The sequence below is a fragment of the Marmota flaviventris genome, chromosome 6 (assembly GCF_047511675.1).
Source record: "Marmota flaviventris isolate mMarFla1 chromosome 6, mMarFla1.hap1, whole genome shotgun sequence".
Classification (NCBI taxonomy): Eukaryota; Metazoa; Chordata; class Mammalia; order Rodentia; family Sciuridae; genus Marmota; species Marmota flaviventris.
In genome coordinates, this window is record NC_092503.1 from 89,714,813 (window position 1) to 89,739,434 (window position 24,622).

General features: G+C 35.3%; 1 protein-coding gene across 1 annotated transcript in view; it reads right to left on the reverse strand.

The window, feature by feature from the left end:
• Adgrb3 (adhesion G protein-coupled receptor B3) overlaps window positions 1–24,622 on the reverse strand; it is a 687,882-nt gene that overhangs the window by 384,239 nt on the left and 279,021 nt on the right. Inside the window, exons 5-6 of the mRNA XM_071613277.1 lie at window positions 5,598–5,762; window positions 4,873–5,037 (exon numbers count right to left, since the gene is read on the reverse strand). Coding sequence (XP_071469378.1) covers window positions 4,873–5,037; window positions 5,598–5,762 — 330 coding nt within the window. The remainder of the gene's footprint in view (window positions 1–4,872; window positions 5,038–5,597; window positions 5,763–24,622) is intronic.

The window sequence follows — 24,622 nt, forward strand, 5'->3', positions numbered from 1 at the left end:
ATGCAAATTTTATACTTACATATCTGGATTTCTAATAGTGATTACATTTAGCCTTAAAATGGAGTACTACACTGGAGTTTTGAAGGGTCTAATTTACCAAACATATTAAACTTATCTCTACCAAAGACAAAATAATTGTACTGGAAGTGATTTATCTACCACCCCACTAACTGGGACCTGGGGAGAAAATAAGTCAATGTGAGCTAAGATGCTGTCTTCTTCCCTGACACCTTGCTCACACTCACTTATATGTGTATACAGTAGCTAATACCCTTGGGGAATAAGAGGCAGCAAAAATATACTCCTGCTCAGGAAGAGAGAGGTGCTAAGGATAAGAAGATCTGAGTCCTGGCATTGCACAGTTTTGATCAAACCTGTTCAAATAATACTTAAGTTGTTTTTCCTGCTTCTTCATGGAACAGGAAAAATGAGAACTGGAGAACTGAGAGTTGGATAAGGACTAAACCATCTTTACCCACACAACTAATTAACTGTCCTACTTTTCTTTATATGACTGCTGTGAAGAGATCTTATTTTGGTTGAAATGAGTTAGCTGGAAAAACTTAAAATGGATTGTTTGTATTTTCATTATCAACAGATTACATAAAAAAATCCCTTATCATTTCTGAAGAAGCATGAATAAAATAGAACTTTGCAATCTTGTTGAGTAAGAATGAATAAAATAGAAGCATGAGTAAAATAGAACTTTGCAATCTCTAACCAAGAGAAGTGAGATGGAGGATTGCATTTCATTTCTCTGTTAGTTTTCACATTATTATTATTATTACTACTACTACTACTATTTTTTTACTATAACAGATCATTGCACCCCAAAGGATGATAAGCAGACCAGCATCCTCAAAAAATACTTGACATTTTATTAAAAATGCAAATTCTCAAATTCACCCAGACCTGCTGAATCAGAGTCTGTGGAAGTCCATCTTAGGAGTTTGCATTTCAACAACCTTTCAGGGTGATGTTTAAGTATACTAAAGTTCAAAAAGCATAGCTTTGGAAAATGAGAGTGGGCAATAAAAGAAAAACAAGGGGGCATAAAGTGAGCGAGTTTTGTGATTCCTCCTACTGAAGTTCAAAGAAAATTATTCAGAAATTAAATTAAGTTTCTTTTGGTATTTGGAGGAGAAATTGTACTGTTGCAAAGCAACTTTACAGAGATAAGGAATGGTCAATCCCAGAATGACATTTCTACAAAGTGGGGGATTGGGTGTGTTGGGGGAGATTACATACATTATATTACAGGATGCCAAATTCTAATACAAATGAATACCAATGTTCTAGAAAGGTTTTGTGCTACCAACATTACTGTCCTCCTTTGTTATGAATATTCAGAGATATCCCCAAAATTGCTGCATCTGTGACCCAAGGTGCTATTTCTATGTATACTTATGATATGGGCTAATTTGCTTCACAAATTTTTTCTGAGCACACTCAGCCTGCAAGTTATGCTTAATATTTTCAGACAAAGCAACTGTCATTCCAAGAAGGAGGTTTTATTTATATATTTAAGTGTAATATCTTCCTGTAAATGGTAGATTCCTACTCAGTAATTAATGACTAAAAGAGTAACGGAACCTGGAAATAGAGTTGTAGAAATAGTGAGCTCTTCCCATGAGAAAGTGAGTAAGAATGTCCCAAGGAACCAAAAAGTTAACAGAGGCTAAACCAGCTATAATATTTGCTTTCTAAATAATAGTATCTAGGAAATTATTAGAAAAAGAAATGAAAAATATGACAAAAAAGAACAGGGAAAACTACTACCATACTACTATTTTACTCTTCAGAGTCTGAGGGTGTACAATGACAGTGAGGTAAATAAGATTATTATTTGGCAAATTTGACCAATTTAAAAATTGAAACCCTTAATTATCTTCCCTGTAGTTATTCTATTTCCCAACTACTAGTATTTATAAAAATAAAATTTCCATCCCTACAATTTCTTATGATGACAAAAGAAAAATCTTATTCTTGGTTATGATATTTGTAAAAGTCTTTAGGTTATCCATTTACCCTTAAAGAAAAGTCCTAACACTGATGTGCAAATATTTTTATTGTCTACCTTTAGTAGATATTACAGCAGCTTCTAATTAAGTCCAGATGATTAATTATTATTTTCACTGCTTATCTAGACAAAGATGTAAGGGTATTATATCTCCTTCCTGACTACAGAGGGTCTCCTTGCACACTTGATTAATTTGTTTTGCTTTCAGATTAAGTGAAGCATAAAAATAAATAGCAGTTTTGCCCAGGTATCTGAAGAAATATTCACAATGATAATAGTAGAAAAAACTTATTGCTCTAAAAGGAACATTTGTTGAGGCTTTGTTATTGATGAAAAGAGGAAAAATGCCTTAGTAAATGTTTTGGTAATTTGAAAGTTTTCTCCATTAATATTGTCTATGTGAAAATGTGCACCTATAAAATGATTGGAATTGAGAATATTAAGGTCCTACTTACAAAAATGATACAGTGACCATAGAAGAAATCAAGGAAGATTAGAATCTCATTTATAGATCAAGTCTACTGTAGAAAACTTAGAAATACTGTTGTCTTAATAAAATAATATTACTGCACATGAAAAAAGTTAGATAAATATAAGCAAACTATTTTGATAAAGCATTTTATATTCTCTATAGTGAAATGCATTTTTGACGTTAGTAGTCATATAAAGCTTTTGAGAGACAATGTAATTTGTGTTTATATAAAAGTATCAGATCAGGATGTATTCAAAGGCCTAGTGTATATACCTGCATGTGTGTGCATATGTGTGCATGTATGTGTATATATAAATATATATTTATCCCTGTGAAGCAATAATTTGTTAATTATTTACCTGATTCAAGATTTCATTTTAATTATGTAACTACATACTTGTAAATAATTTGTTGTTCCTTTCATATATTATCCAAAAGAGTAAAATTAAAATGTTAATAATACTCCAAAATGTATGGTGTAATATAAAAGGTAATTTTAATTCTACATGATAATTTTTCAACTTGCCTTAAATCACAAAAGCCAACAAATAAACTGAGGCAATACAGTACAGTATTTTTCTTGTAAACTTATTTGTAAAATGTTTTCCAAACAGCAGGTGGCAATCTTGGTAAATTCGATTGCACCAGAACCATCTTACCTAGATATATACAGATGAAAGACAGTTTTAAAAGACCTGTTAAGAACTGTAGTATGCTAAGACTGGTTAAGGTAACTTCAAATACTACAAGAGTCTTGTATAATCATGCTTTATTGTCTAATGAAATTTGTCCCTAGGTGAACTTAATGTTTTTGTTTAATGCTTGTTTATTTCCAGGCAGCATAGGAGTCATTTCACAGTGCTAAACTGTGTAGGTATCCTTCACATCAAAATGCTGCATGCTGTTTACTTCTTATCATTCTGAATTCATAAGGCTTTAGAATTAAAACAACAACAACAACAACAACACTGATCTTAATCCCAAAGAAAACCTACTGACAAATTGCTGCTCTTAAAGTTTAGTTCCAGTTAGTATTCTTGGTGTTGAACTGTGAGAAATGTTTAGAAGTCTAATTATGAAGAAAAGAAAGTTTTGACTCCTAGATATCTCTGAGAGTACTGTGGTTTTTATAAACAGATGCAGTCATGTTCGATAGAGACAGAAATTCATAGGTTTCTGAACTGAAGAGATCTGCAACTAGTTGTACTCACTATATTTTCAGCGTCTGTATAGCAGGAGAGACAGACAGCTTCCCCACAGGGACTGGCTACCAATAGAACAAGAGATTCAGATTCTCTAAGTTCAGCCTTTTCCTGTATACCTCACTGTGAAGCACTGTCAAATTTTAAAATTTCATCATATCACATTTTAAGTGTGCTTATAATAATTTTGCTGATGACATCATCCTATAAATTATATTTACTGAGTTTTCAATATGCCAATAATATTTTATTGAATGAACATGTGATTTGGAAGATATCTCTCTCTCTCTTTCTCTCTCTCTCTCTCTTTTTTTTTTTTTTGCAAGGTGGCACTGAGGATTTAACTCAGAAGCACTCAACCACTGAGCCACGACCCCAGCACTTTTTATCTTTAATTTTGAGACAGGGTCTCCTTAAACTGCTGAGGCTGCTTTGAACTTGCAATCCTCCTGCCTTAGACTCCTAAGCCACTGGGATTATAGACATGCACCACTATGCCTGGCAGAAATCTTTCTTTATGTAATCTTTAAAAACATATGCTTTATAATCTGGAAAAGTTCTGACTTTCATCCTTTTCTGTGCTTATATGGAAAAATATTCTAATGTAGTAGCACTTCAACTCTTTCACTGGTAATTTAGACTTTATGCTTTCATTTTAGAATATTTCTCTCATAGGAATTTCTTTGTACAGTGGAAATTGGAGAAAGGGGTAGGAACAGAGATGTTAAATGGCATCCATCAAAGTGAGGTTAATCAGCAATAGAACATAAAATGTCTGAATTTCAACATCATCTCTTTAGCTTCTCACTGAACTATTTAACATATCTTTGTATTTCTGGTATATATAATATAAGGCAACTTGCTTTGTGTTATCAGTAAACAAACATTTCAGAAAATGGTAGAAAAGTTATAAGCTAATTTAAATCATGGTCTTCCATATTTTTATTACCATATTTTTCAATGTCATTTTTCAACAAATCATTTAAAACCAATAAAACTATTCTATGACACCTCTGGAGGGATTTCCCATATAATAGAGAAAATGTAAATTGCCGGGTTATCATTAGCAATCTTTAAACTGAGGAAGTACTGTCCTTGACAAATGGCATTATTTTTAATCTTTTGTAAATTTCAGGTTGCAAACTGTTTCCATTGGGATCATTTCTGTTCATTCTTACCAGGGCATCGCTGTTCACTGCATCGTCTCACTTCTTCGCCTGTTCCTTCACATTGCTGTCCTGTGATTGCTGCACCCTGACAAGTCCTTATTCTTCTTTCCCAACCTCCATCACAGGATTTAGAACATCCACTCCAATGGCCCCACTGATTCCACTGACCGTTGGCTAAAAGAAATGTGTCATGGTCAATGACAGTGCTCTACCACACACTGATTTAGGAATCTGTATATCTCAGAACATTACAACCCCTTGAATTTTTATTAATCTCCACCATGAATAAACTAGTCAAATATTTGACTTACTGGCCAAATAAAGTTCATTGTAATTAGCAAATGGTTATATTAGTGTGTCTGACTTTTGTGTCTGAGGAGTTAGACACACTTACTTGTAAAAGTGTCAGTTCAGTGCTAAACTTTGTTAACTTACTTGGTATTCAATCTCCTGAATTTGTCACTTTACTAACATGGTATTTAGTAGAATAAACTCTGATATACTGGCTTCATTTATTAGGAATATAAAAATATCTTATTATTCCATGATTGTCTGGCATGGCTCTGTCAGGTTTTATTTTATTCACTTATTTATTTTATTTTTCATGGTGATGTGGATTACGCTTGGGGCCTCACCTATGCTAGGCAAACATTCTAACACCAAGCTATAGCCCCAGCCTGGTTCTGCCAGGTTTTATGAATGGCAGGCATTCATTAGATGCAGGACTTACTTACCTGTACACTCAGGGTTATAGCACTCTCTGCTTTCTGCCCATGGTCCTCTGCATTCAGAGCCCCCATGAGCAGCTGCAGTGCACTGTCGGCTTCTCTGCTGGGTCCCATTTGAGCATGTCACTGAGCACTGGCTCCATGAACTCCACTCCTGCCACTGTCCATCAACTATCAAAGCAGAAAGAGAAACATTGTGAGGAGATCTCCCTATTGGGAAGTCTGTACAGAAAGCACACAGTAAAACTAACTTTAACAATGAATCCCCACCAGTGAATTCTCAGGGAATGCAATGGAAGGTCACACTAACATAAGATTTTACTATTACCTCCAAAACTATTATTACTTTTTCACTTATACTTTCTTTTATGTATCCCCAGTATCTCTTTTTTAAAATTTTTAAAAAATTGCTCTAATTAATTATACATGACACTAGAATACATGTATGCACTTTGATATATCATACATAAATGGAGTATAATTTTTCATTTTTCTGATTTTACATGTTGTATAATCACATTGGTCATGCAGTCATATGTGCACATAAGGTAATAATGTCTGATTCTTTCTACTATCCTTCTTACCTCCATATCCCCTCCCCTCCCTTTACTCCCCTGTACCTAAAGTAACTCTATTTTTTCCACCCACCCTCCCCTTATTGTGAATTAGCATCTTCATATCAGAGAAAAGATTTGGCCTTGGGTTTTTGGGGAGTGGCTTATTTTGCTTAGTATAATATTCTCCAGCTCCAACCACTTACTGGCACTAGTATCTCTTTTGATTCACTTATTTCTTCAAAGCTATTGATCATTCAAAAATACAAGGTCTTGAGCCCCAACTTAGAGTACCAAAGGTGAAAAATCAATAAATACTAACCAATGCATCAAGAGCTCATATTTTAGAGAGGGATCTCTTAAAAATAAACCATTAATTGCCTACTAAATAAATCACTGATAATAGAGTGTTGCAAAGTTTGATTTAGAGCACTATGAGAGAAGGACTAGGAAGTTTTCCTTGACAAACTGAGGTTTCAGGCAAGCCCTGAAGAACACTGAGAAAATACTTAGGACATGGTTTCTCTACAAAAGGATACACTGTCTGAGGCAGCAGAAATATGGGCACTTGCAGGAATTGGAATGAGGCCATAGTGAACAGAATCTAGAGAGCCAGGTAAAGAGAGATGGCAGAGGACAATGGTAAAAGAGCAGAGGCCAAATTCTGCAGGGCTTTTGTCAGCTGTGTTATGAGTTTTGGCTGTTATAATCAGATTAATAAGAAGCCCTTGAAGGATGGCATTGATCTAGTGCAGCATGGAGAAAAAGTTACCTGAGAAATAAGGGAGGGTCTGAGGCAGTAATGAAGAAATGTTTGGAGGAAATCAGAAAGCTGCTGGGGAGGAGAGGTGAGAGGAATACCTGAAGGACTGGCCTTGGAAGCAAAAGCAAAGAAAGCATCCAAGTCATTTTCAGATATCTGTATCTGATCCTTAGGATATAATATGGACTGTTAAACTTGACTAGTCTTATCAGTCACTGTGATAGGTGTTAATGAGGGAAAGAGGAAGAAAGGCAAATAAATCCCAACCTCAAAAATCTTATAATTTAATACACTATGCATGTACATAAACAAATTAAAGGTCAAAGGCAAAAACATCTTAACAGGCACATGAGGGATTTAGGCTTTCACAGGATGGATCACATCTGTTTAGGGAGTAATTATATTAAGCTTAGAATAGTGAGATTTGAATAATTTAGAGAAAGGAGACAGCACTGACAAAGGCAAATGCCACAAAATAAAAGAGAAAAAGGAGTCAACAAAAAAATATTTACCAGGTTAAAATAACTTAATTAGCATACATGTTATAATGCACTCACATGTGACTACTTTTTCCCCTATCATTCCATGGTTCTTAGTCAATTTGATTGTAAGTGAAAGAGAATTCACCATAAATCCAAAGTTTTGAGAGAAGCCAATGTTGTTGTGAAGATCCAAACAAATGAGAAAGTCTGGCAGAATATGAGTAAGTACTTTCAACCTAATTCCAAGCCTTACATGTTGCTATACTTAATAAATCCTTTGTGAGATTAAAAATTACAAAACTCCAATTTGATCATCCCATTCATGTAATTTTAGCATCTCACTTTATTAAAAGTATCTGATATAATCTTATTGGCTATGTAGTACATTTGCAGGACAAAAGAGACAATTTTAGTGAATCAATACGACATTATAAATTATCCACTTACCTTCTATTTTGGCTTTAAAGATGAGTGCATTTTTCATTTCAGAATTTGGCTTTTCAAAGATAACACTTATTGAGCTTGCATTATGAACCCTTACTATTCTAAGCAATCTGAGAAGGGTTTATAAAAATAAGACTTATATCTTGTTCCTTACAATCTGTTTGGCAAAAGAATGCACAAGTATGCACATTTTAGAGAAAGCAAAATGAACAGAGATGAATTTGGTGATGCCATCCTAATCTAAGTTACTATAAGAAAGAAATGTGTGCTGTCCTTAAATATTCAGATTTGAAGTGATTTTTAAGTATGTTTTAATATGAATAGTTACACACAAGCAAAGAAAGGAGGATATGTCTTTATATATATGAAGATGTGGAGTCAGGAATGTGCAAATAAAATGTAGACATTGGAGAGAAGAGAAGTTGGTAGGGAATTATTATTCCTTGAGGAATGAGAAAAGACCTTACTAAAAAGAGATTAGAAAGAGTGAGACATCTGTTTTTGAAATGTTGTCCTCATCAGGCTTCTTCTGAAGGGTGACTTTGCCTCATCATTAGTAAAAGAGTGAAAATTAAAAAAGCAATTTAAAGACTTTATGTTCATGTATTTACAATATTAGTTGCTCAGTCCTTTCTGACAGTCCTTCTGCTCAGTCCTTTTTCTATATTTTGGCTTAAGTTCAAAATTGAGTTAATATTAGAAATTCGAGGGACATTTGAAGTTAAACACTATCATAAAATTTAAAAAAAAAATGCATCCAAGATGTGAATGGTTTTGTTCATGAAGTCAGTTTCAGGAAAGAAATAACAATGACATCAAAGATGTATCAAGTGGACTCTTTTGCTGTTTTATTTTACACTGAGAACTGAAAGGTCTTTTATTGAATATTAGCTGCACTACTATGAGTGAACTGAATTGACAAAGTATCTTTTTGGACATAGGAAAAAAAAAACAAGGGGAGAAAACCCAATATGAAATGTAATGCAAAAGTCCAATATGTGTTCCTTTAATGTGTCAAGTTCAAGTTACTGGAAAAATGGAAAATTGAGATGTCAGAAAAGAGAGAGACATTATATATACATTATAAAATTCCTTTTAGTACCGTTAGACAGGTTTTATTGTTAAGGTTTTGCCCATGTCATATCCTAGAAGTTTTCTAAAATTTCATTAATTAGGATGTTCCTTTTAAGGACCTCAGCCCCTAGATGATGGATATAGTAAGTTCATTTTATGAAGTAGGAAAAAAAAAGGAGGGTAGTAAGGTTTTAGGGATGTAGATATTAAGTTCTGTTTTGAACATCTAAAAATTTCCAAGGAGGAAATATGCATTATCTTTCAGAGATAAACACTGAAATATTTGAGAATAAAAACCATTTACCATGTTCCATATCTATAGTTCTTTTTTTTTAAATTGCCCCTCATGTAGATATTCTAGGACATGAATGAATAGCTTTTTATTTTATATCTCATGTTTAACTGGGAAGCCAAAGTGGTGAGGGAGCAGCTCCTTCCACCCTACTCACAGGTTTGGCACGTAGCTAATAGAGACAGTCAATGCCCCCCCCCCCCACCCTCCTACCCCCGTATACAGTGTCAGTCCTATGTTTTCAGTTGACCCCTCCATATTTGTAAGAGAGGGCTTCCAGGGTAATTGCAAACCTACAAATTTGAAAGAAAACAAACAAAAACAAACCTCAAACTATTGTTCTAAAACTGTAATCCTATTGAAAACTGATTCATAACTTGGTATTTTGTCAGAGAAGAGTTCTCTGATATGTCAGTGTTAAACACTCCCCAATCCCTACTGAAATCTCATAAACACTAATAAATAAAGATTTACTGACAGTTTAGGATGTGTCTTCTTGGACCTTCTTGTGTCTTCTTCTGGGAGAACTGTGGTGACAAAGACCTACTAAGCTCTGCCCTCACAAATGCATACTCTGGGTAGATATGTGAGAAACCGATGATAATCAAGTAAATAAATAAATCAACACATAAAAGCCTTGGTTAGAGGTGTTAGGAAGAGAATGTGAGGAGGGTACTGTGATAGGAAAATGCTCTGCCAGTCCTCTCTGAGGAGACAGTACCACAGCTGGGTCTGAATCACTAAATGGAGCCAGCAATTCAAAGTCTTGTGGAAAGCTCTGTCCAAGTGCAAAGGTTTAAGGTCCCCAAAATTATGTGTGCTCCAGAAAATAAAGAAGGTTGGGTCCTGTGGAGATCATGACAAGGAGAAAGAGGCAGGAGATGAGCTCAGATGGTGTGCAGAAGCCAGATCTTACAGGGTTCTCTGGCAATGTGACCAAGGAAGAAGTTAGCTATGATAGGATTTTAGTAGGAAAGTCATAAATTTACATTTTCAAACTTAATTTTTGTCATATCAAGAATAAATTGTAAAGGGTCAAGAATGTTGGGAGAAACTAAGAAACTATACTATAGTCCAGATAGGGCTAACATTGGCTTGAATTGTGATAGCAACATTGGGTGTAAAAAGAAATGGATCAATCTGTGAGTTAATGGATTTGGAGCCATATATTTGGTGATAAGGTATAGAAGAGTGGAGTCAGGTTGAGAATCCTACTTAATCAAATACATAAAGGGTGGATCCTTTTATTGAACTGGATTAGACCAGTGGTTTGAGGGGTTATAAAGCCCTGGAAACCAAATTCTATATTTATGATATTTTGTTTGGAATGACATTTTAGATATAATACAGGGATTATTATATTATATTGTTTAAAATTGTGCCTCTACTGTTAAAAAATGTTTTATTTTAAAGACATAGTTATGCACTATTTGAAGTAATTCACTTTGTCTTTAAACATTTGCATAGAATGAAATTGAAAGATGTAATAAGATATTCCATGCAAATGGGATCCAAAAGACACACACACACACACACACACACACACACACACATTTGGTACCAGAAATTGAACTCAGGAGTGCTTAACCACTGAGCCACATCTCCAGTCCTTTTTATTTATTCATTTATTTTTATTTTGAGACGGGATTTCACTAAGTTGTTTAGGGCCTTGCTGAAGTTCTGAGGCTTGCTTTGAATTTGCTATCCTCCTGCTTCACCCTCCCCAGCCACTGGGATTACAGGCATGGACTACCACACCTGGCAGCAATAGGCATATTTATAAACTATAAGGAGAGTTTAAGTCAAAAGTAGCAAAAAGAATCAAGAAAGGTCATTATATAATGATAAAGGGGTCAACTGAGCAAGGGAAAATAATTCTAAATATTAATGCACCCAATATCAGATAACTCAAATAACTGAAGCAAATATTATAGACCTAAAAGAAGAGATAAACTCCAATGTAATGATAACTGAGGGCTTTAATATCCCACTTTGTGCAATGGATAGACAATACAGGTGAATATAAATAAAGAAACATGAGAGCTAAATTGTAAATAATATCAAAATAATATCTACAGAACATTCTATCCAATAGCTGCTTAATACACAGTTTTCTTATCAGCATGTGGAACATTCTCAGGGACAGATTGTACATAGATATGTCACAAAACAGGTCTCAAATCTTTAAAAATTGAAATCATATTGAGTATTTTTTCTAACCACAATGTAATGAAGCTAGAAATCAATAAAAAGAAATCTTGTGATTATACAAATGTATGGAAATTAAACAACTTCCTCTTGAGCCAGTGGATGAAGGAATAAATCAAGAAGAAAATTTAAAAATTTCTTGATACAAATGAAAATGGAGAAAGCATACCAAAAGCTATAACAGTTAAAAAAAAAAAAACATTATTAAGAGGGAAGTTTATAGCAATTGATACATCAAAAAAAAAAAAAAAAGAAAAGAAAGAAAAGAAAAAAAAAAAAGGAAAACCAAACTCAAGTAAACCACCTGTTAGTGTATATCAAGGAACTAGAAAAATAAGAACAAACCCAATACAAAATTGGTAAAAGAAAAGAAATAATACATATATGAGCAGAAACAAAAAAATTACAAAAGAGGTATAAAACAGCCAGTTCTTTGAAAAGATAAATGGAATATATAAACAGTTGGCTAAACAAAGAAAATGAGAAAGAAGATTCAAAGTAATAAAATCAGAGAAGAAAATGTAGACATTACAATAAACATTATAACAGCACAAAAATACAAAGGATCATTAGAAATTACTATGAACAACTATACACCAACAAATTTGATACCCAGAAGAAATGGACAAATTCCTGCATGCATATACCTTATCAAGGTTGAGTCATAAAGGAATAGACAACCTGAATACAAAAATAACAAAAAAATTCCCTTCAAATAAGACTGGACTGCATTGCTGAGTTATACTAAACAGTTAGAGAATAACTCCCAATTCTTAATTTTTTCCAAAGAATTGAAGAGGAAGGAATTCTTCTAAACACATTTTATGAAGCTAGAAAAACCTGAAACCAAAACAAGACAAGGAAACAACAAAAAAAGATGAACATAGAAACAAAAATTCTCAAAAATGCCAGCAAACCAAACCCAACAGCCCATTAAAAAGATTACTTAATGGGCTCAAGTGAGATTGATCTGAGAGATGCAAATCAATAAGCACAAAACACCACATGCACAGAATGAAGGACAGAGGCAAAAATTGGATATCCACAGGGAGAAGGATGAATGTAGACCCCTTATCTCTCACCAGTCACAAAAATCAACTTGTACGACAAATTAAATGTAAAACCTGAAATGATGAAACTACTGGAAGAAAACAGGGAAAATGCTTCAGCACAACAAAATGGACAGGGTATTAAAAATAAAATGCCAATAGCAAAAAGTGACAAACGGGATTATAATAAACTAAAAACTTTTGGCACAACAAAGGAGATTATCATCAGGGTGAAGAGACAACTTATAGAACAGAAGAAAATAATTGAGAACTATACAAAAGGTTAATATCCAGCATCTATAAGAAACTCCAAAAACTTAATAGCCAAACAATAACAACAACAAAATTTATTTTAAAATGGACAATAGTCCTAAGTAGACATTTCTTCAGAGAAAAGGTACAAATAGCCAAAAAGGTCCATACACACACAAAAAAATTGTTCAACATCATTAATCATCTTGAAAACACAAATCAAAACCACAATGAAAAATCACCTCAACTTAGTATGAATGTCCATTATTAAAATGATTTGAGATAGCACTGGTAGATTAACTCAGTAGTAAAGCATTTGTCTACCATGTACAAGGCTCTGGGTTCAATGGTCAACACTGCAAAAACAAAAACACTAAACACTGGCAAGAGTGTGGAGAAATGAGACTACTTGATCACTGTTGGTGGGAATGTAAATTAGTACAGCTACCATGGAAAAGAATATGGAGATTCTTCAAAAATTTTAAAATTGAACTACCATATGATCCAGCAATCTCACTGCTGGGTACATGTCCAAGGAAAAGAAATTCAGTATGTTAAGGAAAATTTCATATCCCCATGTTTATTATAGCCCTATGCATAATAGTCAAGGAATGGAAACAATTGAGGTATCCATCAATTGATAAATGGATAAAGAAAATGTGGCACATATACACAATGAAATACCATTCTACCCCCCAAAAGAATAAAATCTTGTCATTTGTGACAACATGAATGAAAATAGAGATCAATATACTAAGTAAAATAAACCAGGCACAGTAAGACAAGTATCACTCGATATTATTTGTGGAATCTAAAAAAGCTAATCCTGTAGAAGTTGAGAGTAGAAGGGTGGTTAGTGGAGACTGGGAAGAGGAGAAGGGAAGGAGGAATGGGAAAAGGTTGATCAACCCCTTCTAGGATCAGTCAGAGTAAGAAGTGCTTGGGTGCCATTGCACAGTAGGAAGAGTATAGATAACAACAATGTGCTACATATTTCAAAACTAACAGTGCTTCCCAAATTTACTTGAAATGTAACCCCTCATCTCTCCTACTCCCTATGGAACACCATTTGGTAAACACTGCATTTGAGAACATAATTTCTTCCATAATATTCAGCCAGGTCACAATCAACATTTTCATAGCCTGTTTGATTTCTCTTCATTTCCATCACAAGCACTTGAAATTGGATTTCTATTTTTTTTTCTTTTTCAGTTTAAAAGCTCCAAATGCCTATTGCTTTATAAGCTGATCTGCAAAGGTGACTAAGAACAGAGAAAAATAAGGCTGTGTTTTGAAGCAGGGAGAATGCTGAGAGATCAGACTGTCATGCCATTATATAATGTGTTTCCTTATGCACCAATGTCACATGAGACAGTTAGTGTTTCATTTTAGCAATATGACAATGCACCAATATGACAATGCACTCTTCCAGAAGGACCTGGAAGAGTTAAAACTGCAAACACAAATTGTTAGGCTTTTGATGTTTACATTGTTGTTTGGACTTGCTCCTGCCATATATATATGGAGCTGCAATTGTGTTCACCTGGAAGAAAAAACTATTTCTGTGGACAAGGCCCAAACTAAATTCTATGGCAATTAAAAAAAAAATGTTGCTTTTTTCAGTCTATTTTCACATCTTGATCAATAACTGGTGAGAAAATAGAATATCTCAGATAATAAAAACCACAAAATAGGTTGTGTGTCTATCCATCGCATCATGCATATTTTGGATAATAAAACTATCATTTCAGCAATTTTTCGAAGTTAAATACTGCTGACTGATTAAGGCAAATATATGGAAGAGATGCAAGGAGAAGAATCCTGGCTCCTGTCTTTGAAGCATTCTGATTTAGATAAAACAAATTTGGAGAGTTCAAACCTGCACTGAATTAGGAGTTATCCTGGGATCCGGAAAAACCATCAGACCACAAGGCTTTTTGCTCTGAACATATGCTGAATAAAAAAATCTGGTTTTTTTTCCCTTGCTATTTTAAAATAAATTATAAAAGAGAAAATATCAAAATGCAAATATCATTCCTAGAAAACAAACATGAATATGTAAGGAAGTGACCAGGGTAAGGTTCAAAAGGCTTGTGGGTGGGGTGGGACCACTGGCAAGTAAGGGAAAACAAAAACAATTAATAGACTGAGTAGCAAAATGAACTAAGCTAAGGTTACAAATAATTTTTTAAAAAATCTTATCAGCTAAGAATTACAAGATTACCAGGATAATGATAAAAATCTAAAATGAAAGAAAACAAATATAAATTGACATACAGCAAACTAGAAAGTTAAGAAGATAAGATCCAAATTAATTAAAGAACAGGTTAATGAGGTAGTATTTGAGTTGGAAATTATAACATCCTCACTACAGACAACTGTGGACCTTTGAATGAAGGTCAAGCAAATGTTTAGCATCTTCCCACTGACAGTCTTAACCAGAAGGGCTCCCTGCCGAGGTACAACTGGAAGGTCATCCTCTTATAAAGGCTGAGGATAGAATTTTTAGGTCAGCAAGAGACTGAAATCTCTTGCTTTAGATAATAGAGATATTTGGATCAAAGCATGCTCCTGAGGACTTACCCTTGGGTGATTCTTCTTCTCTCAAGGTTTATAGGAGTATGCAAATGTACTTGGAAACTACAACCCAACACATTCCGTCTAGTGGGGAGCCTGGAAACTTCTCAAATATATAGGACAGCCAGTATGATACTGTTCAGCCCAAGGCAAACACAAGCCCATAGGTAAGTACTGTTCTCTAGTACAAACCAGAGAGATCTATTTGAGTGTATGATCATGGCTGTAGAACTCTAAAATTATATAATATTTTGAGTTTATCTGACCTATTTTTTCCAAAATTTCTTTTTTAATTAAATTATTTATTTATTCTAGTTTGTTACATGCGATGTCAGAATGCAATTAATTTCATATTATATATACAGTGCACAAGTTTTCAAGTTACTTATTGTACACAAAGTATTTTCACAACATTCGTGTTTTCTTTTTTTTTAAGAGAGAGAGAGAGAGAGAGAGAGAGAGAGAGAGAGAGAGAGAGAATTTTTTTTAATATTTATTTTTTAGTTTTTTTTTTTCGGCAGACACAACATCTTTGTTTGTATGTGGTGCTGAGGATCGAACCCCGGGCCGCACGCATGCCAGGTGAGCACACTACAGCTTAAGCCACATCCCCAGCCCCCAACATTCGTGTTTTCATGCATGTACTTAGGGTAATGATGTCTAACCCATTCCACCATCATTCCTACTACTTTGCCCCCTCTCTTCCCCTCCCTCCCCTTTACCCTATCTAAAGTTCCTCTATTTCTTTCATGTGACCCCCCATCACCATTATGAGTCAGCAACCTCATACCAAAGAAAACATTTGGCCTTTGGTTTCTTGGGATTGGCTTACTTCACTTAGCATTATATTCTCCAACTCCATCCATTTACCTGAAAATGTCATGATTTTATTCTCTTTTAATACTGAGTAATTTTCCATTGTGTATATATACCATAGTTACTTTATCCATTCATCTACTGAAGGGCATCTGGGTTGTTTCCACAATTTAGCTATTGTAAATTGTGCTGCTATAAACATTGATACGGCTGTGTCCCTGTAGTATTCTGTTTTTAAGTCCTTTGGGTATAAACCGAGGAGCGGAATAGCTGGATCAAATGGTGGTTCCATCCAAGTTTTCCAAGGAATCTCCATACTGCTTTCCAGATTAGCTGCACCAATTTGCAATTGCATCAGCAATGTATGAGTGTGCCTTTTTCCCCACATCCTCACCAACACTTATTGTTGTTTGTATTCTTGATAGCTGCCATTCTGACTGGAGTGAGATAAAATCTTAGAGTAGTTTTGATTTGCATTTCTCTAATTGCTAGAGATGTTGAACATCTTTTCATATGTTTGTTGATTGATTGAATATCCTCTTTTGAGAAGTGTCTCTTCAGTTCCCTGGCCCAATTATTGACTGAGTTATTTGGGGTTTTTTTTGGTGTTAAGGTTTATGAGTTCTTTATGTATTCTAGAGATCAGTGCTCTATCTGCTGTACCTGTGGTAAAAATTTGCTCCCATTCTGTAGGCTCTCTATTCACCTCACTGATTGTTTCTTTTGCTGAAAAGAAGCTTTGTAGCTTGCATCCATCCCATTTATTGATTCTTGGTTTTAATTCTTGCATTACAGGAGTCTTATTAAGGAAGTTGGGGGCCTAATCAGACATGATAGATATTTGGGCCTACTTTTTCTTCCATTAGGTGCAAGGTCTCTGGTTGAATTCCTAGGTCCTTGATCCACTTTGAGTTGAGTTTTATGCATGGTGAGAGATCGAGGGATCATTTCATTTTTGTTACATGTGGATTTCCAGTTTTCCCAGCACCATTTGTTGAAGAGGCTATCTTTTCTCCAATGTATGCTTTTGGTGCCTTTGTCTAATATAACTGTAGTTATGTGGATTATTCTCTGTGTCCTCTATTATGTACCATTGGTCTATAGGTTGATTTTGAAGCAAATACCATGCCGTTTTTGTCATTATTGCTCTGTAGTTTAGTTTAAGGTCTGGAATAGTTATATCACCAGCTTCACTCTTCTTGCTAAGTATTGCTTTGGCTTTCTGGGTCTCTTATTTTTCCAAGTGAATTTTATGACTGCTTTTTCTATTTCTATGAGGAATGTCATTGGGGTTTTGATCGGGATTGCATTGAATCTATAAAGTGCTTTTAGTAGCATGGTCATTTTGATAATATTAATTCTGCCTATCCAAGAACAAGGTAGAGCTTTCCATCATCTAAAGTCTCCTTTAATTTCTTTCTTTAGTATGCTATAGTTTTCATTGTAGAGGTCTTTCACCTCTTTTGTTATGTGTATTCCCAAGTTTTTTTTTTTAGGCTATTGTAAATGGGGTGGTTTTCCTAATTTCTCTTTCAGAGGTTTGCCACTGATGTACAGAAATGCCTTTGAATTATGGGTGTTGATTTTTATATCCAGCTACTTTGCTGAATTCATTTATTAATTTTAGGAGCTTTCTGGTGGAATGTTTTGGGTCTTCTAGGTATAGAATCACATCATCTGCAAACAAAGATAATTTGAGTTCTTCTTTTCTTATCTGTATCCCTTTAATTTCTTTAGTCTGTCTAATTGTTCTGGCTAGAGTTTTAAGAACTATGTTAAATAGAAGTGGTGAAAGAGGGCATCCCTGTCTTGTTCCAGCTTTTAGAGGGAATGTTTCCAATTTTTCTCCATTTAGAATGATGTTGGCCTGGGACTTAGCATAGATAGCTTTTACAGTGTTGTGGTATGTTCCTGATATCCCTAGTTTTTCTAGTGTTTTGAACATGAAAGAATGCATATATTTTGCCACAAAATATATGTGGCATTTCTTAGCAAATACCAAAAAAACAGAGATACTACCCTACATCCTATCTGACCACAATGGAATGAAATTAGAAATCAATGATAAAATAAAAAATAAAAGATACTCCAACATCTGGAAAATAAATAATATGCTGTTGAATAAACAATGGGTTGCAAAATATATCAAGGAGAAGATTAAAAAATTATTAAAGGTAAATGAGAAAACTGATAGAACATATCAAAATCTCTGGACACTATGAAGGCAGCTCTAAGAGGAAAGTTCATTGCATTGAGTTCATTCCTTAGAAGAAGAAAAAGTCGAGAACAGGAGCAGCGGCCTGCTGAGAGGCAGAGCCGCCCCCTCCCCCTGAGCCGGCAAGGTAGACGGAACTGTGACCACCAACAGAACAGGCCAGACCTGCAATCGACAGACAGAACAGGCCCAGTGGCCTGAGGAAGGGTAGAGCCACCCCCCCCCCCCCGCGCCTGCAAGGTAGGCGGACCTGCGACCCACTGGCAGAACAGCCCCAGAGGCCTGCAGAGGGGCAGTGCCGCTGCCTGCGCCTGCAAAGTAGGCAGAACTGCGACCACCGACAGAACAAGCCTAGCGGCCCGCAGAGGGACAGAGCCGCCGCCCGCGCCTGCAAGGTAGGAAGACCTGCTACCCACCGACAGAGCAGGCCCAGCGGCCTGCCAGCGTGGTAGGCACATTGCCCCAATTGGAGGAGGGGCAGAGCCGCCGCCCGCGCCTGCGAGGGAGACTTTGCAACTATACAAGACCAATATAAATATATAGGGGGAAAATTCAATAGCACAACAGTTTCACCAAGTAGAAAGGAACGCGAACAGTATGAAGAGACAAGGAAAGAAAGGACCACAAGCAATGCAGGTCAACTCAACGTTAGAAGAGGTAACAGCTGCAGCAGATGGAATGTCAGATAAAGAATTCAGGATATACATGCTTCAGATGATCTGGAGTCTCAAGGAAGACATTAGACAGCAAAATCAGACAATGAAAAATCACTTCAACAATGAATTACATAAACAAATCCAAGAAGCAAAAGATCAACTATACAGGGAGATAAAGGTTATAAAAAACAAACAAACAGAAATCCTAGAAATGCAGGAAGCAATAAACCAACTTAAAAACTCAATTGAGAATACTACCAGCAGAGTAGAACACTTAGAAGATAGAACATTAGACAATGGAGATAAAGTATTTCAACTTGAAAAGAACATAGATAGCTCAGCAAGACTGTTAAGAAACCATGAGCAGAACATCCAAGAAATATGGGATAACATCAAGAGACGAAATTTAAGAGTCATTGGGATACAGGAAGGGACAGAGTTTCAAACCAAAGGAATGAGCAATCTATTCAATGAAATAATACGAGAAAACTTCCCAGACTTGAAGAATGAGACAGAATCCCAAATCCTAGAAGCCTACAGGACGCCGAATGTGCAAAATCATAAGAGACCCACACCTAGACACATTATAATGAAGATGCCCAACATACAGAATAAGGAGAGAATTTTAAAAGCTACAAGAGAAAGGAAGCAGATCACATTTAGGGGTAAGCCAATCAGGATAATAGCTGATCTTTCAACACAGACTCTGAAAGCTAGAAGATCCGGGAATAACATATTTGAAACACTGAAAGAAAATGGGTTCCAACCAAGAATTGTGTTTCCTGCGAAATTAAGCTTCAGGATGGAAGATGAAATTAAAACCTTCCACGATAAACAAAAGTTAAAAGAATTTGCAGCTAGAAAACCATCTCTTCAAAACATCCTTGGCAAAACATTACAGGAAGAGGAAATGGAAAATAACAATGAAAACCAACAGTGGGAGGTAGGACACTAAAGGGGGGAAAATAATCAAAGAGGAAAACAAACCATGTTTAGTAACATAAATAAACAAATATGGCTGGAAGAACAACCCATATCTCAATAATAACCCTAAATGTTAATGGCTTAAACTCACCAATTAAGAGACACAGGCTAGTAGAATGGATCACAAAACAAGACCCAACAATATGCTGCCTACAGGAGACGCATTTGATAGGAAAAGACATATATAGGCTGAAGGTGAAAGGTTGGGAAAAATCATATCACTCATATGGACTTCGGAAACAAGCAGGAGTGTCCATACTCATATCAAATAAAATAGATTTCAAGCCAAAGTTAATCAAAAGGGATAAAGAGGGACACTACATACTGCTCAAGGGAACCATACACCAACAAGACATAACAATCATAACTATATATGCCCCAAACAATGGTGCAGCTATGTTCATCAAACAAACTCTTCTCAAGTTCAAGAGTCTAATAGACCACCATACAATAATCATGGGAGACTTCAACACACCTCTCTCACCACTGGACAGATCTTCCAAACAAAAGTTGAATAAGGAAACTATAGAACTCAATAACACAATTAATAACCTAGACTTAATTGACATATATAGAATATACCACCCAACATCAAGCAGTTACACTTTTTTCTCAGCAGCACATGGATCCTTCTCAAAAATAGATCATATATTATGTCACAGGGCAACTCTTAGACAATATAAAGGAGTAGAGATAATACCATGCATCCTATCTGATCATAACGGAATGGAACTGAAAATCAACGATAAAAGAAGGAAGGAAAAAGCATACATCACTTGGAGAATGAACAATAGGTTACTGAATGATCAATGGGTTATAGAAGACATTAAGGAGGAAATTAAAAAATTCTTAGAGATTAATGAAAACACAGACACAACATATCGGAATCTATGGGACACATTGAAAGCAGTTCCAAGAGGAAAATTCATTGCTTGGAGTTCATTCCTTAAAAAAAGAAAAAACCAACAAATAAATGATCTCATACTTCTTCTCAAAATCCTAGAAAAAGAAGAGCAAAACAACAGCAAAAGAAGTAGAAGGCAAGAAATAATTAAAATCAGAGCTGAAATTAATGAAATCGAAACAAAAGAAACAATTGAAAAAATTGACAAAACTAAAAGTTGGTTCTTTGAAAAAATAAACAAAATCGACAGACCCTTAGCCATGCTAGCGAAGAGAAGAAGAGAGAGAACTCAAATTACTAGTATACGGGATGAAAAAGGCAATATCACAACAGACACTTCAGAAATACAGAAGATAATCAAAAATTATTTTGAATCCTTATACTCCAATAAATTAGAAGATAGTGAAGGCATCGATAAATTTCTTAAGTCATATGATCTGCCCAGATTGAGTCAGGAGGATATAGATAACCTAAACAGACCAATATCAATTGAGGAAATAGAAGAAACCATCAAAAGACTACCAACTAAGAAAAGCCCAGGACCGGATGGGTATATAGCATAGTTTTACAAAACCTTTAAAGAGGAACTAATACCAATACTTTTCAAGCTACTTCAGGAAATAGAAAAAGAGGGAGAACTTCCAAATTCATTCTACGAGGCCAACATCACCCTGATACCTAAAACAGACAAAGACACTTCAAAGAAAGAAAACTACAGACCAATATCTCTAATGAACCTAGATGCAAAAATCCTCAATAAAATTCTGGCGAATTGGATACAAAAACATATCAAAAAAATTGTGCACCATGATCAAGTAGGATTCATCCCTGGGATGCAAGTCTGGTTCAATATACGGAAATCAATAAATGTTATTCACCACATCAATAGACTTAAAAATAAGAACCATATGATCATCTCGATAGATGCAGCAAAAGCATTCAACAAAGTACAGCATCCCTTTATGTTCAAAACTCTAGAAAAACTAGGGATAACAGGAACATACCTCAATAGTGTAAAAGCTATCTATGCTAAGCCTCAGGCTAGCATCATTCTGAATGGAGAAAAATTGAAGGCATTCCCTCTAAAATCTGGAACAAGACAGGGATGCCCTCTCTCACCACTTCTGTTCAACATAGTTCTCGAAACAATGGCCAGAGCAATTAGACGAAAGAAATTAAAGGCATAAAAATAGGAAAAGAAGAACTTAAATTATCACTATTTTCAGGTGACATGATTCTATACCTAGCAGACCCAAAAGGGTCTACGAAGAAACTATTAGACCTAATAAATGAATTCAGCAAAGTGGCAGGATATAAAATCAACACGCATAAATCATTCCTGTATATCAGCGACAAATCCTCTGAAATGGAAATGAGGACAACCACTCCACTCACAATATCTTCAAAAAAAATAAAATACTTGGGAATCAACCTAACAAAAGAGGTGAAAGACTTATACAATGAAAACTACAGAACCCTAAAGAGAGAAATAGAAGAAGATCTTAGAAGATGGAAAAATATACCCTGTTCATGGATAGGCAGAACTAACATCATCAAAATGGCGATATTACCAAAAGTTCTCTATAGGTTTAATGCAATGCCAATCAAAATCCCAACGGCATTTCTTGTAGAAATAGAGAAAGCAATCATGAAATTCATATGGAAAAATAAAAGACCCAGAATAGCAAAAACAATGCTAAGCAGGAAGTGTGAATCAGGCAGTATAGCGATACTATACTACAGAGCAATAGTAACAAAAACAGCATGGTACTGGTACCAAAACAGGCGGGTGGACCAATGGTACAGAATAGAGGACACAGAAACCAATCCACAAAACTACAACTATCTTATATTTGATAAAGGGGCTAAAAGCATGCAATGGAGGAAGGATAGCATCTTCAACAAATGGTGCTGGGAAAACTGGAAATCCATATGCAACAAAATGAAACTGAATCCCTTTCTCTCGCCATGCACAAAAGTGAATTCAAAATGGATCAAGGAGCTTGATATCAAATCAGAGACATGCCGTCTGATAGAAGAAAAAGTTGGCTACGATCTACATTCGGTGGGGTCGGGCTCCAAATTCCTCAATAGGATACCCATAGCACAAAAGTTAATAACTAGAATCAACAAATGGGACTTACTCAAACTAAAAAGTTTTTTCTCAGCAAAAGAAACAATAAGAGAGGTAAATAGAGAGCCTACATCCTGGGAACAAATCTTTACTCCTCACACTTCAGATAGAGCCCTAATATTCAGAGTATACAAAGAACTCAAAAAATCAGACAATAAGAGAACAAACAACCCAATCAACAAATGGGCCCAGGACCTGAACAGACACTTCTCAGAGGAGGACATACAATCAATCAACAAGTACATGAAAAAATGCTCACCATCTCTAGCAGTCAGAGAAATGCAAATCAAAACCACCCTAAGATACCATCTCACTCCAGTTAGATTGGCAGCCATTATGAAGTCAAACAACAACAAGTGCTGGCGAGGATGTGAGGAAAAGGGTACACTTGTACATTGCTGGTGGGACTGCAAATTGGTGCAGCCAATTTGGAAAGCAGTATGGAGATTTCTTGGAAAGCTGGGAATGGAACCACCAGTTGACCCAGCTATTCCCCTTCTCAGTCTATTCCCTAAAGACCTAAAAAGAGCATGCTACAGGGACACTGCTACATCGATGTTCATAGCAGCACAATTCACAATAGCAAGACTGTGGAACCAACCTAGATGCCCTTCAATAGATGAATGGATAAAAAAAAATGTGGCATTTATACATAATGGAGTATTACTCTGCATTAAAAAATGACAAAATCATAGAATTTACAGGGAAATGGATGGCATTAGAGCAGATTATGCTAAGTGAAGCTAGCCAATCCCTAAAAAACAAATGCCAAATGTCTTCTTTGATATAAGGAGAGTAACTAAGAACAGAGTAGGGTCGAAGAGCATGAGAAGAAGATTAACATTAAACAGGGATGAGAGGTGGGAGGGAAAGGGAGAGAGAAGGGAAATTGCATGGAAATGGAAGGAGACCCTCAGGTTATACAAAAGTACATACAAGAGGAAGTGAGGGGAAAGGGAAAAATAATACAAGGGGGACAAATGAATGTCAGTAGAGGGGGCAGAGAGAGAAGAGGGGAGGGGAGGGGAGGGGAGGGGGGATAGTAGAGGATAGGAAAGGCAGCAGGACACAACAGACACTAGTATGGCAATATGTAAATCAATGGATGTGTAACTGATGTGATTCTGCAATCTGTATATGGGGTAAAAATGGGAGCTCATAACCCACTTGAATCAAAGTGTGAAATATGATATATCAAGAACTATGTAATGTTTTGAACAACCAACAATAAAAAATTAAAAAAAAGAAGAAAAAGTCAAAAAATAAATGACCTAACATTATTTTTCAGAGCCCTAGAAAAAGAAAAAATCAACCCCAAAAGCAGTAGAAGACAGGAAATAATTAAAATCAGAGCTGAAATCAATGAAATTGAAACAGAAGAAATGATTCACAAAATTGACACATCAAAAGTTGGTTCTTTTAAAAAAAATAAATAAAATTGATAAACCATTAGCCATACTAATGAAGAGAAGGAGACAGAAAACTCAAATTACCAACATCCATGATGAAAAATAAAATATTATGATGGACACTTCAGAAATACAGAATATAATTAGAAATTATTTTGAAAATTTGTAGCCCAATAAAATACAAAATATCAAAGGTATCAACAAATTTCTAGAGGCAT